We start from the raw sequence: 12,150 nt of genomic DNA on the forward strand, positions 1-12,150 counted from the left end.
TTTAAAAACTTGATCCTCCTTCCACTCTAACTTCCACAGGCCAAATTCCAATGGTCTTCACTTGGGATCTTACCTGACAGCAAACTGAATTTATCCTCAAAACGTAACCCCAGGGTATGTCCTCGGACAGCAGAAACAGACCATGTGGGCCAAAGGAAACAAGGCTGTTTCATGATCTGATCTTGTATTCATCCCACTATTTAAAGAGACCCCACAGAAGAAGGTGGAAGAAAAGGGCCCCCAAAAGACCAGTTAAACAAGAGACAAATAACCAGTCAATATATTCCTTGATAAGATCCTTAAAAATTATCTTTAATTGATGCCAAATATGAACAGATCATAAAGTGACAGAAGCAAGTAAAATTGCATAGATGAAAACTATGCGCATCAATTAGGTTCTCAATTCATAACATTCAATGTCCTTGACCTGACATATTACACAGTTAGAGAAGGGAAAATGCACAGTAGGTGAAGATGAGACATGTCCTTAACTCAAGGTGAAGCAACTGGCAAACTGAAGAAATAAAATAGCGCTTTTTCAGCTTAAATGGTTTGTTGTCCTGATGGTGCACTTTCAGTTAATACTAGTCAATTTTTATTTTTAACCTCAGTAATACTTTATCTTTACTATTAGAGGCATGTCACATGGAGTCCATATTGTCTACTTACATCTGATGCATAAACAGTCCCAAAACAGTGCACTGAAGAGAAGAAAGGTGCTTCTGCAAGGTTTGGAGAGGAGACAACTTTGACCTGGAATATTTTACAAGAGATTTCTTGTTTTGTTTTGCTTTATTTCCATACACCATTTCTTCTTCTTCTTTGATTGTGGTACAAAAGTTTTCTATACTCTTTGAAGTTTCACATCATAAAAAGTAAACTCCTAGTTAGCTTCTAAATGAAAATCACCGTGACTAGGGTTAATCTCCTTAAAGCTAATAGCCCTGAGGTCAGCAGGGCCTCACCCCTTACATACATGCTGGACTTCCCAAGAAAGCCCAGGGTCATTTTGCCTGAGCAAAGAGGCTGGCATTTAATCCCAAGGGTTCTAAACTTTACATCTATACCCTGAATTAGTTTGCACAGTGACCCAAGGTAATGGAACAGTTTTGGTTAACAATTCAGCTCCTGTTTGCTTCTTTACAAAAATGGTAAGTAACATACATTCTTTTAAGGTTTACCTGAGTCATACTAGACATGTTCACATATACCCTGAAATTCCATGATATAAATACAAGTAGTAATATGCCACATGGTGGATGAGAGGTCACCTCCTGAGATCACAATTCAACTTGGGTTGCGTCTGGTCTTAAAATTTTAGTTTGTTTGTCTTCTTAAAATGAACATAAACATCAAAAGACTCCATTCTTGCTTGGAAAAGCCTGAAGATAACATGCTTGTTTGGCAGTTTATATTCTTTCTAACAATTTTATACTATGGATGGTTACCACCCACCAATTCTCACCACCCCAGGAATAAGTCATTCCTGGAAGAAAATGGGAAAGTGCCTTCTGCTAATGTTCTTTCTCCTTTCTTTCAATCCAATCTACCAAACTAAGAATTAAAATGTAAAATTTTTAAAAAGCATGTGTTTTGAGGTCTCCTATATTGAATGAGAGGGCTAGGAAACTATTTTTATTAACTTTTAGATGGTAACTCATTTGAAAAATGTGTAACTCTACATAATGTGAAGAAGGCCCTTTATAGGCTCAACCAAATTTCTACTTTAAAAAAAAAAACATGTATTCCTCATTTACCATTTACATGTATGTTTTTAATTCTCAAGCGAATCAAGACTGTGACACCACCTGTGCTTCAGGTCCACTATGGTGGAATCTAAACCTGCCCTACAATTCCATTTCAGGGAAATGACTGCCCACTGGCCGGAATCCGGGAGAAGGACTTGCTCTTGGTGTATCTGATTTTGCAAGGCTCACCCACAAACACACTCCCAATGAACTGATATAACTGAAAATCAGAACTCACGTCTCCAGGGAGTGCAAGGGGAGTGGTGCACAAGTGGGAAAAGGGAGATGCAAAAACAGAAAGTTTTCCTGGCTAGAATTTGTCTTCTAGAAATCTGAGGACAGAGGAAATGAATGTCTTTGGTCTCTCTGATTCAGATCACTTCAGGTGAGTTAACCACTTCAGAGATTCTGGGATGGCTAACAGCCCTGCTGTGACCAACCCTTCCAATGCCACCCTATTGAACTAGGGCCCCAGTTGACTGGAAGAGAGGAGTTATGGCTATCAGCACATCAACAGTCTTCTCCTGGAGAAAACACATAGTCAGGACATGAGCTGTTAGAGCTCCATGCCTAGGAAGGGGAAGAAAAGGTAAAAAGCCTGCTAAAATAAATAAGAATAAGTAAACCAAAAAATAGTCATCCCTTAATAGGCAGTTTTGTTAAGTGCACCTTCAGGTCTACAAAGACATTTCAACACATTACAGTGCGAGGGATAAGAGCTTGGTCAAACATCGCATGCCTATGCTACACAGATAATCCCTGTACTCCATTCTTACTGAATTCATTGCAGTGAGCTACAGATGAGCTAAGTAGCATTCATTTTCCTCACAGCACCCCAAACTCATAACAACAACTCATCCCCAGTCCCAGGCTGACAGGCTCACCGCATGCAGCACTTTTTTCTATATCACATGCTGAAGAATCAACCACTCCAGGATGTAACCATGGTAAGTATACCAAGTACCCAAAGTCAGTCTCAGTGCCATTTTCTCATCCATTAACCCATCCATCCCACAGTACTGAGTGGATTATTGCTGTTGACAGAGTGCGGTGTTTCAAGTTCTGTGTGCACTAGACCTCAACGTTGAAATGAAAGATCAAGATATCCCCAGGACTGGGAGGAGGTTGGCATTTTTTTCCTAATTGGGGATTTTTAAGCAAGTAGGAAAGGAATCACCAGAATGAGTTAAGGTTCAGACGAGAAGGAGACATCACATGGGAGGGTTTAATGCCCTGCAGTCGAATGCTGTGCAGTTCTTGGCCCCTCATCTTCCACGATGTGTGTTGTGTTCATCTCACAGATTCACAGAAGTCACAGAGGAAAAAAAAGATATCCATGTTCTTTCTTTTAATCGAGTTAGCCAGAATGGGTGTAACTCGAGTTTCTAGGGTGATTGCCTCACTGCTAGTTCTAGGACAGGATGGGGAAAAGGGGTGGGAGAAACAAAACAGATTTTCAGAAGAAGCTGGGCCAGAATGTCAGGTAACAGGCAGCCACATGCTGAGCGCAGAATGAAGATTCCCCACCTCAGGGTCCTTAAAAAGGCTGTGAGTACCTCTCCACGGGTGGACAGCTGCCAAGCTCCAGAGGCCTGTGTTCCGTGGCTGTCTTCCAGCCAGGAACAGGGTCCCCACCATTCTCTGGGCTGAGTGACTGGGGCAGCAGAAGTTAGATGTTCAGCCTGTGAAGTGACTGCCAGGTGGGAAGGTCATAGGAGCGTCATAGGAAATATCTGAAAGGGGTAGACTGGGAGGGAAGGCCTAGGAAAGGTTATTATGAACTGAGTGTTCCCACATCCACAACAATGCCTGAAAAGACTGGACCATCAGAGAGATTTGCAAAGTGCTGTTACTAACAGAGAAAGAATAAGGGAAGGTGCCAGGAGCACTACACTGGACCTGAGGAAGCCTTGTGTGTCCAAAGGGGCCCTCGATAGGAAATAAATTCCCAAAAAGTTTATCTTGGCTTCTGGTGAAGAGGAAAAAACAAGTTCACAGTTCACGTCCACTTCAAAGATGGGTCTCAGTTCACATCCAGCGTCAGGCTGTCAAAGGGACCAACGCTAGTAGATGGCCAGAGAGCACCCTCCTGGGACTCTCCTTTCCAGGGTTTAGGGTGGTGTGGTCTTCTCACAGTGGTGAAATGAGAGAGCGAGAATGGAAAAAGAAAAAGCAAAAGGTCTGTGCCCCAACCCTTCCCCACTTTTGTTACCTAACTTCTCAGCTGTGTTAAGGAGGCACTTTCTGCAGTTCACTGTGGGTACAGGATAAAGGCACTAAGCAACTATTAAATCAATTGGTTTAGTTTCTTCAGGGAGCCTCAAGGGGAGGGCTGAAGTCTCTACAGACTTCAAATAATGACTGCAAAGAAAAAAAAAATCAGCTCTGCTTTGGATGCATACAGTAGAGAAACATTTTCATTTACATCCTAAGAATGCACCAAAAAACATGCAGTATTGCACCTTTTTTTTTGTTTGTTTGTTTGTGTTGCTTGTGTTTGTCTTCAGCTAGAAAGAATACTTGTTCTTAGGTGTTGCTATATATACCTTGATGACTTATTTAGTTTTTCACATGGCTTCCCTTTAAGGGATGGGCATATTGGTCCTCTCTCCGCCTACACCTGCACAAAAACCTGGTATTTCCCTGAGCAAAGGCAGGAAAATTGACTGAGTGCCCCCACCCCCACCCCCCATAATTTCTATTGGGCCTTTCATCCCACAGACTTGTAATTTTTATTACTTTTTAAATTTTTATTACTGAAATCATGCATTAATTAATTCAAGGTACATCTTAGTCAAATAGGCCATAATGCTGAATAAGAGAACATGCTTTGAGCTCCAAAAAGTTATTGTTCCCATCTGACTAACATATGCACTTAAATACAGTACTTTATTTACTAATAAAATAGTTAATAAATGGAGGAGTGCACTTTTGGTGAATGCAAATGAAAAAGGATCTATTTTTAGAAGAATCGATTTCAACTTAAGCTTATCCCCTATTGTCTGGGCTAACTTCTCAGCATGCGATTATAAAATAAATTGTATCAGATTCAAACATGCTTACATTTAACTTCATTTGTGCTCTCTTGCAATAAGGAGGCTAAGGTTTTACATCCAGTTCTGAAAGCCAGGGGTCGGAGTGCAGGCCTGGTGAGAAAAGACCTGTATTTGGCTCATCTGCAGTTGAGAAAATTTAGCAGCACTGCAGATGAATCAATTAATTTAATTCAGTTATCTTTTTCTTAGAGAACAATCTGGATTAGAAAGAGAATGGGCCCAGGAGGAAATCCCTACAGATCAGGACCAGTATCCAATTTATAAGGTGCTTTGTGAACCAGTCTTAAGTAATTGGAGTTTTCTTTTTTCACCTTGTAATATGCAGTTCAGTTGATCGAAATAAAAATATCTATTCATTGTCCATTTTGGCTGGTCTATCATGTTACATATAATACATTTGATGCACTGTCTTCAATGTGCTATGCAGTTTGCAAAGATTTTTTACTGGAGTCCCATGCAAATTTTAATTTTATATTTCTAAGCAATCATCTTGTTTTGAGTTTTTAAAAAAGTTAAAGAAACCAAAGCATTAAAAATGTTCCAGTTTGGGGAAGCATATGATTATCATTTTACCTAGTCTAGTTCATGGACTAATCTTTTTAAGCCAGTTTTAGAAAATACTCTCTCTTTTCCCAATTTTTAATAAAAGGAAAATAGTTTATTTTGTCATGGATCTTGAAAGCTTCTGGTTCACCACCCCCAAAATCCTCAATGCAACAATGCATTGACAGTTAAATAGAGCATTCGAAGTCTACTTAGTAAAGTATCTACAACGCGTGACATGAGTCACCAGGTTTTCTGTTTTGTTTTTTAAGTCTTTTGAGCTGCTAAGTGGGGCTTTTTTGTTTGCTTGCTTTTGTTTTTTAAACATCGGTCAGTAGCTTGCTCTTATTAACGCAGTTTTGGTTAGCTGTGGTGCAATTGCCAGTTCTGATATTGACCTGTCTATAATGGGCTATGCTATTATTCATATCCTCTTCGATCTCCATGTACTCAGACTTGCTCATAGTAGAGGAACTGCGGCGACTGAGGTCACTGTCAGAGGCTAAGTTAGGGGAACTGACGTGGAGCAACTGAGCCTGCTCTTCCCCCTCAGTTTCTCGGTGGTAGAAATAGTTGAAATTGGACACAATGACAGGTACGGGCAGGGCAATTGTCAGCACACCAGCGATGGCACACAAGGAGCCCACGATCTTGCCTCCAATTGTCACAGGGTACATGTCACCGTATCCTACAGTGGTCATGGACACCACCGCCCACCAGAAAGCATCGGGGATACTGGAGAAGTGCGACTCAGCTTCTTCCGCCTCGGCAAAGTACACTGCACTAGAAAACAGGATGACCCCGATGAAGAGGAAAAAGATGAGCAGCCCTAGCTCTCTCATACTAGCTTTGAGGGTCTGGCCCAGGATCTGGAGGCCCTTAGAGTGGCGGGAGAGCTTGAAGATTCTAAAAACCCTTACCAAGCGGATGACCCTGAGGATGGCCAGGGAGGTGGCCTGCTCGCCCTTCTGGTTTCCTTCCTGCTCAGCTATCTCGGTGCCCAGGGTGATGAAATAAGGAATGATAGCCACAATGTCGATGAAGTTCATGATGTTTTTGAAGAAGTCCGTCTTGCTGGGGCAGGCGAAGAAGCGCACCACCAGCTCGAAGGAGAACCAGATGATACACAGCGTTTCCACGATGAAGAAGGGGTCCGTGAAGATGTTGGAATTGTAGATGACCGTGGTGTTGTGGATGCGGTGGACGGTGCCCGTGAAGTCCTTGTCATCCTTCAGCTCGGGGAGCGTCTCCAGGCAAAAGATGACGATGGAGATGAGGATGACCATGACGGAGACGATGGCAATGACCCTGGCAGGCCCCGAGCTCTCGGGGTACTCGAAGAGCAGCCACACCTGGCGCTGGTACTCCTTCTCGGGTAGAGGACGCTCCTCCTCCTTGATGAAGCCCTCGTCCTCCCGGAACTTCTCCATGGCCTCCTCGCCCAACTCGTAAAACTTGATCTCCTCGGAGAACATGTCCAGGGGCACGTTGACCGGCCTCCGCAGGCGGCCCCCCGACTGGTAGTAGTAGAGGATGGCGTCGAAGCTGGGCCGGTTGCGGTCAAAGAAGTACTCGTTCCTCAGGGGGTCGAAGTAGCGCATGCGTTTCTTAGGGTTGCCCAGCAGCGTGTTGGGGAACTGCGCCAGGGTCTTGAGCTGAGTCTCGAAGCGCAACCCGGAGATGTTGATCACCACGCGCTCGCAGCACTCGTGGTCGTCGTGGTCGGTCTGCCGGGGGTAGCTGCCATCCTGGGGGTGGCCCGGGGCGGCCGAAGCCTCGTCCACGTTCTCCCCAGACATCACCGTCATGGTGAAAGCCGGGCGCGGGGGTGGGAGGCCAGGAGAGAGCCCGGGGTGGGAAACAGCCAGGGACCAGGGGTGGGGGGGACCCAAGCGGCCCCCCCACCGGAGTGCGCGTCTCCCTCACGCCCAGGGGGAGGGGCTTCAAAATGAGCAGGTCGGGAGATCTGCGACTTTGCCTCTCGCTGCCTTCCCCTCCACCCTGCCTTTTACTCAATTTGGAATCCCCCTAGCCTGCGGGCCAGGTGCCGCTTTTTGCAGAGGGTCGGGTTTGGGTTTGGGGGTTGGTTGGCTTTTTGTTGTTGTTGTTTAGCTATTTCTTCCTGATCCCAGGTGCCTTAACGCTGTGCCGTTCTAGCGGACTGGGTCATGGCTTCGGGGGTCGCCCTGGCCTCCCCTCCCCTCCGAGAGCCTTGCTAGGACCCGGTGCAGTGCCGGCTCAGCAGATCCCCACGCCTGCCACCCCCTCTGCTTCTCCTCGGCTCTCCCCCCTCCTACCCCTCTTCGCCTGCCGCCTTCTAAGCTCCCACCAGGGCGATCGATGGACGCTGCAGAGAAATAGAAAGTGATACGGGGGTAGAAAATCAGAAGCATTCAGATGGGACGGACCTACAGACACCGAAGAACACAGACCTCTAGCTCGAGAAAGCACTGGACGTTTACTAGGCTATCACACACACACGGACAGACGACACGCAGACACCCGGAAATCCAAGTTTGGGGCTCTTCCATCCCACTTTCCCCAATGCCCAACAGCCGATCTGTTTACAACTTCGTTAAACTAGAGATCGGAAAAGCGCCGAGAGACGCCGGGGAGAGCTCCGGGTCCCAGGCAGCATCCCCGCACCCCCGGCCGCCCCCACCCCGTCGCCCCAACCCCCGCTTCTGCAGCCCCGAGCTGGGGAACCCCCTACCTGGCCAGCCGGCTTGGCGCAGGGGCGGTGCTGAGTCGGCGGAGAGCCCGCGTGGGAATGCGGCAGGTCGCCTTTGCAGTGCCCTGGCGGGAGCCGCGGCGGCTGCCGCAGCAGCAGCATCCGAGACGCGCCGGGCAAACTCGCCGCCCTGGTCCGCTCGTCCGACGCCCCTCTCAGTTGGACAATCGCTTTACCGAGGAGCTACGGCGAAAATGTTCCTTCCCTACCCCCATTCTCACCGGTTGCCAGCAACCTGGAGACGCCGTCCTCTCTCCGGTGCAGGGAGTTCCGGAGGATGCGGGGCGGAAAAGCAAAATACCACCCTCTCTCTCCCGAAGCTCAGAGGCAAATGACGATAAACAGCACTCTCGCCCCCTCCTAACACTATGGGAGCCCTTGATTCGATCCCGAAGGAGGCGGGCGGGCAAGAGCCTGGATCTACATGGCTCTCCAGTTCCCTTCGCTCTCCGCACCCCAGCGCGGACCTCGCCAAGGCTACGCGGCGCGCCGGGAGCCCTCAGGAGCTTGGAGTGGAGCAGGGTGCGTGCGGCGGCGGGTCCGCTCGGTCCATTTCTGGGCGCTGCAAGATCAGCAGAAACCTGAGAAAGCGCCTGGAATACAGAGCAGCGATTGGCCCACCCGGGCGTGGGTTGGGGAGGGCGGGGGAGGGCAGGCGCGAGGAGGTGGATGGAAAATATGAGGGGGTGGTTTGGAAGAGAGCGGGGTTGTCATTCAGTTCCCACCCTTGCCAGCACAGCTTTTTCCTCTCCTACCAGAAAAGCCGACCACTAAGTCTACTTCCCTTGTGGCCCACCGCCCCGCCCACGCACGGCCCCTGGCGGCTCGCGACCTTCCCCGGGAATTTCACATTGGAAATGGTCAGGTCCGACGCAATGCAGGCGGTGGTGTTTCTGGCAAAACTCCTCCAATGGGTTTGCTTTTGTGCAGTCCCACAGTAACCCTCTGCGATCGCACTGCTCTGCGCCCCGTTCCGCTCCTCCCTCAAGAAGGCCCTTGCTCTCTGCGGGGCCCTCCCAGCTTCCCCCAGCCGGCTGGACTCTCAGAGCTGCAGACTTTAGGCAGAGCTGTGCAGTTGAGGATCCCTGGGTTTGTTCCATGTAGTTTTACTTGGCGGCGGTGGTGCTAAGAGCCTGTCCCTCTTTAACCTACGATGGGACTTGAAGTTTTCTTACAATCCGATTATTCTGAAATACAGAGAATGTGACTTGTGGGGGACCGAAGGCTTCGTGGGTTTGTGGGGTTGTCTGCCAACTTGGTGCTAATTGGGAATAATCTGAGAAGCAAGTCGCCTACTCGCCTCCCACCCTATGCCCCTCCTCCCGCAGCCTCTTTCCCCAGCCTAGTGCCTCCACAGGGCCACTTTCAAAGCTTGCAATTTATTCGGAAAGGGTCCCCCGCAGAGGCGCATGGCAGCAGGAGCCGGGGGCGTGCGCCGTGCCCTGCGAGTGCGGCTGGAGCTGCGCCCCCAGAGGCGCTGAGTCTCCGCGCCTGCAGCGCGAGAAAAGGCTGCCGGCAGTTTGGTACTTCCAGGGCTGTGGAGTCTCTAAGGAGGCTGCAAGAGCCCAGAGTCGCCGCTGATTGGCTCCTCCCTCGGCCTTGGGACCACCCTTCTCACCACTGTTGCCTCCCGCCTACACCACCCACCTCCTTAATCAAAGCCAATGATTGCATCCTCCCCGCTCTATTGTGGCTAGTGGAAAGCAGGGGCCCCTGCGGGATTGCCCAGGCAGTGCAACAGTCCCTGTCTGGAACTAGTTAAATCCTTCCTCCAGATTCAGACGCCAGCATTCCCTTCAGAAAAACAAAAGTGTATGTTCCCTCCCCTCCTTCAGATCCATACCCCAGCTTTTCTTTCATGAACAATGAATTCTCTTATACTCCTCCTTCCCATATTGAACTCTGCCCTTTTCCCACCTTCCACACGCATATCCTTCAATCTCAATAGCTCCAGGGATCCCTACCTTTCTGCACTGCTGCTCTAATGCAAATAAATAATTTTTTTATTTTTAAAAATAAAAACAGACATATAAATATGAAGCTCCCAGCTGAAGTAACATCAAGTCTCTTGGTTTTGTTGCTGCTGCTGCTGCTGCTGCTAGAATCCTATTGGGGATAACTCTGCTAGACAAGGGTTTTCTGATCATATCCTAGCACTACTGAGCTTCCCTGTTCTCCACTTTCTCTGTCCTTATCTTGTACCTCCCTCTTCCTATAACCCATTGCCTTCCTTTAAATGTCCCTAAGATTGTCATCTTCCTAGCTTCATGTGAATGCATGTGCCCTAACTCAGCATTAGGAGATTGCCTTGCTAGAAGGGATTCACAGATTGGATGGGATCCAAGGTTCCTAAATTCAGGGTTTTATTGGGGGGCATATTAGGAAATCTTCGACATCTCTGATAGATGTGTTTACAACAGGACTGGACCTCCAAGGGACTGGAAGAAAATTGTGAGCTAGTAACTCAGCATTCTCCTCCTCCTCCTCTTCCTCCTTCCTCTTCCTCTTCTTCCTCTTCTTCCTCTTCTTCTTCTTTGAGACAGGGCTTAGTGGTGTAATCATAGCTCACTGCAACCTGGAAGTATTGGGCTCAAGCAATCCTCCCACCTTAGCCTCTGGAGTAGCTAGCAGGACAATACGCACAAGCCATCACGCCTGGCTAACTGTAACTCAACACTCTTGATGGAAGTCCTCCCTTGGTAAGGGTCTGAAGATATTTATTAATTCAACAAATATTAATTGCCTAGCCCCAGCTGTGGGCCAGACACTGCCCTCTCACTAGAATGGAGACATATAAGGTCCCAGGTCTCACGGAGCTCATATTCTGGTGGGAGATACAGACAATAAACACATACCTCATACATTATAGTGTTGGATAAAGAAAATTAAGAAACAGGCACAGTGAGTGACAAATATAGGTTTGCAGATAAGAAGGGCCTCTCTGCAGAAGTAACATTTGAACGAAAAACATCAAGAAGAGAGAGCAAGGAACAGGAGGATGAGAAGGATGGGTGTAAGAGCAAAAGTCCCAAGGCAAGGACAGACTCAGCATATTCAGGAAACAAGAGGGTCACTATGGCCAGAAAGAAGTGACCAAGAAATAATGTCAACAAAGGTAAGTCAGAAAGGCAGGCAGAGCCCAGATCATGCAGGGCCTCTCAGGCTATGGTAAGAATAGTTCATTTCATTCTGAGTACAATGGGAACCTACTGGAGGATATGCATCAATATAGTAATATGATGTGCATTTCTTGAAGATTATTCTGGCTACTAGAAACAAGACACAAGGTTGGAGGTTATTAAGTAACATAAGCAATGATGGCTTAGATGAGGGAGACTGTGGTGAGCTTGTAAGGAGTTTTTGAAAGAGAATTCATCTTGAAATAGAGATGACAGAATTTGGGATGTGAGGAAAGAAAAGTTTTAGGACTGTCTCCTAGGCTTGTGGCCTTAATAACCAGATAAATGGTAATATCCTTTACTGCAGGAGTGTCCCAAACAGTTTCTCTCCTACCTGGATGTGAGCTCCTTGAAGTCTAAGACCTTGTGTGTCTTAGTAGTCACTGTTTTGGGCAGCTTAGGCATCTCCTCAGATTCTCTGCAGCTCACCATGACACTGCAAGCAGTGGAATCTGGATTCCTCAAGACTGCAGAAAGGCCTAGATGAGCAACACAAACCTAGGGGGACATTAGCCCAATGAACCAAGAGGAGCTTGCCCAGTGGGAGATGCAAGCTAGGAGGGAGCTCGCAGCTAAATTCCCTCTACCTTTATTCTTTTCATGGCCAAGCAACCACATGGTCTAATGAAAAGGCTGTGTCTCTTTGTGACTCATGAAGCAGTAAGCAGTTTGGTAACTCTTCTCGTTGGATCTGCACCCTGTCCTTCCCTGTCTCGCTTTCCTTTTCTCTTCCTCTCATGGTTCTGGGTTCACACCTCCCATTAAAGTATTAGCACGTAACCCTGTCTTGGGTTATGCTTTCTAGGGAAGCTGAGCTGAGGCACGGGGAATCACAACTTTGGGACGTGTTACCTTTGAGATACCTATAAATATGCAAATGAGGATGTTGAGTA

General features: G+C 47.5%; 1 protein-coding gene across 1 annotated transcript; it reads right to left on the minus strand.

The window, feature by feature from the left end:
* Window positions 1–291: 291 nt before the first annotated feature.
* On the minus strand, window positions 292–8,635 carry KCNA1 (potassium voltage-gated channel subfamily A member 1). The gene is made up of 2 exons (XM_033223127.1): window positions 8,061–8,635; window positions 292–7,694 (listed from the first exon to the last, which is right to left on the minus strand). The coding sequence occupies exon 2, from the start codon at window positions 7,153–7,155 to the stop codon at window positions 5,668–5,670; it is 1,488 nt and encodes a 495-aa protein (XP_033079018.1). The 5' UTR covers window positions 7,156–7,694; window positions 8,061–8,635; the 3' UTR covers window positions 292–5,667.
* Between the last annotated feature and the right edge of the window lie 3,515 nt (window positions 8,636–12,150).

Source organism: Trachypithecus francoisi, unplaced genomic scaffold, assembly GCF_009764315.1.
Source record: "Trachypithecus francoisi isolate TF-2019V2 unplaced genomic scaffold, Tfra_2.0 Lachesis_group11, whole genome shotgun sequence".
NCBI lineage: Eukaryota > Metazoa > Chordata > Mammalia > Primates > Cercopithecidae > Trachypithecus > Trachypithecus francoisi.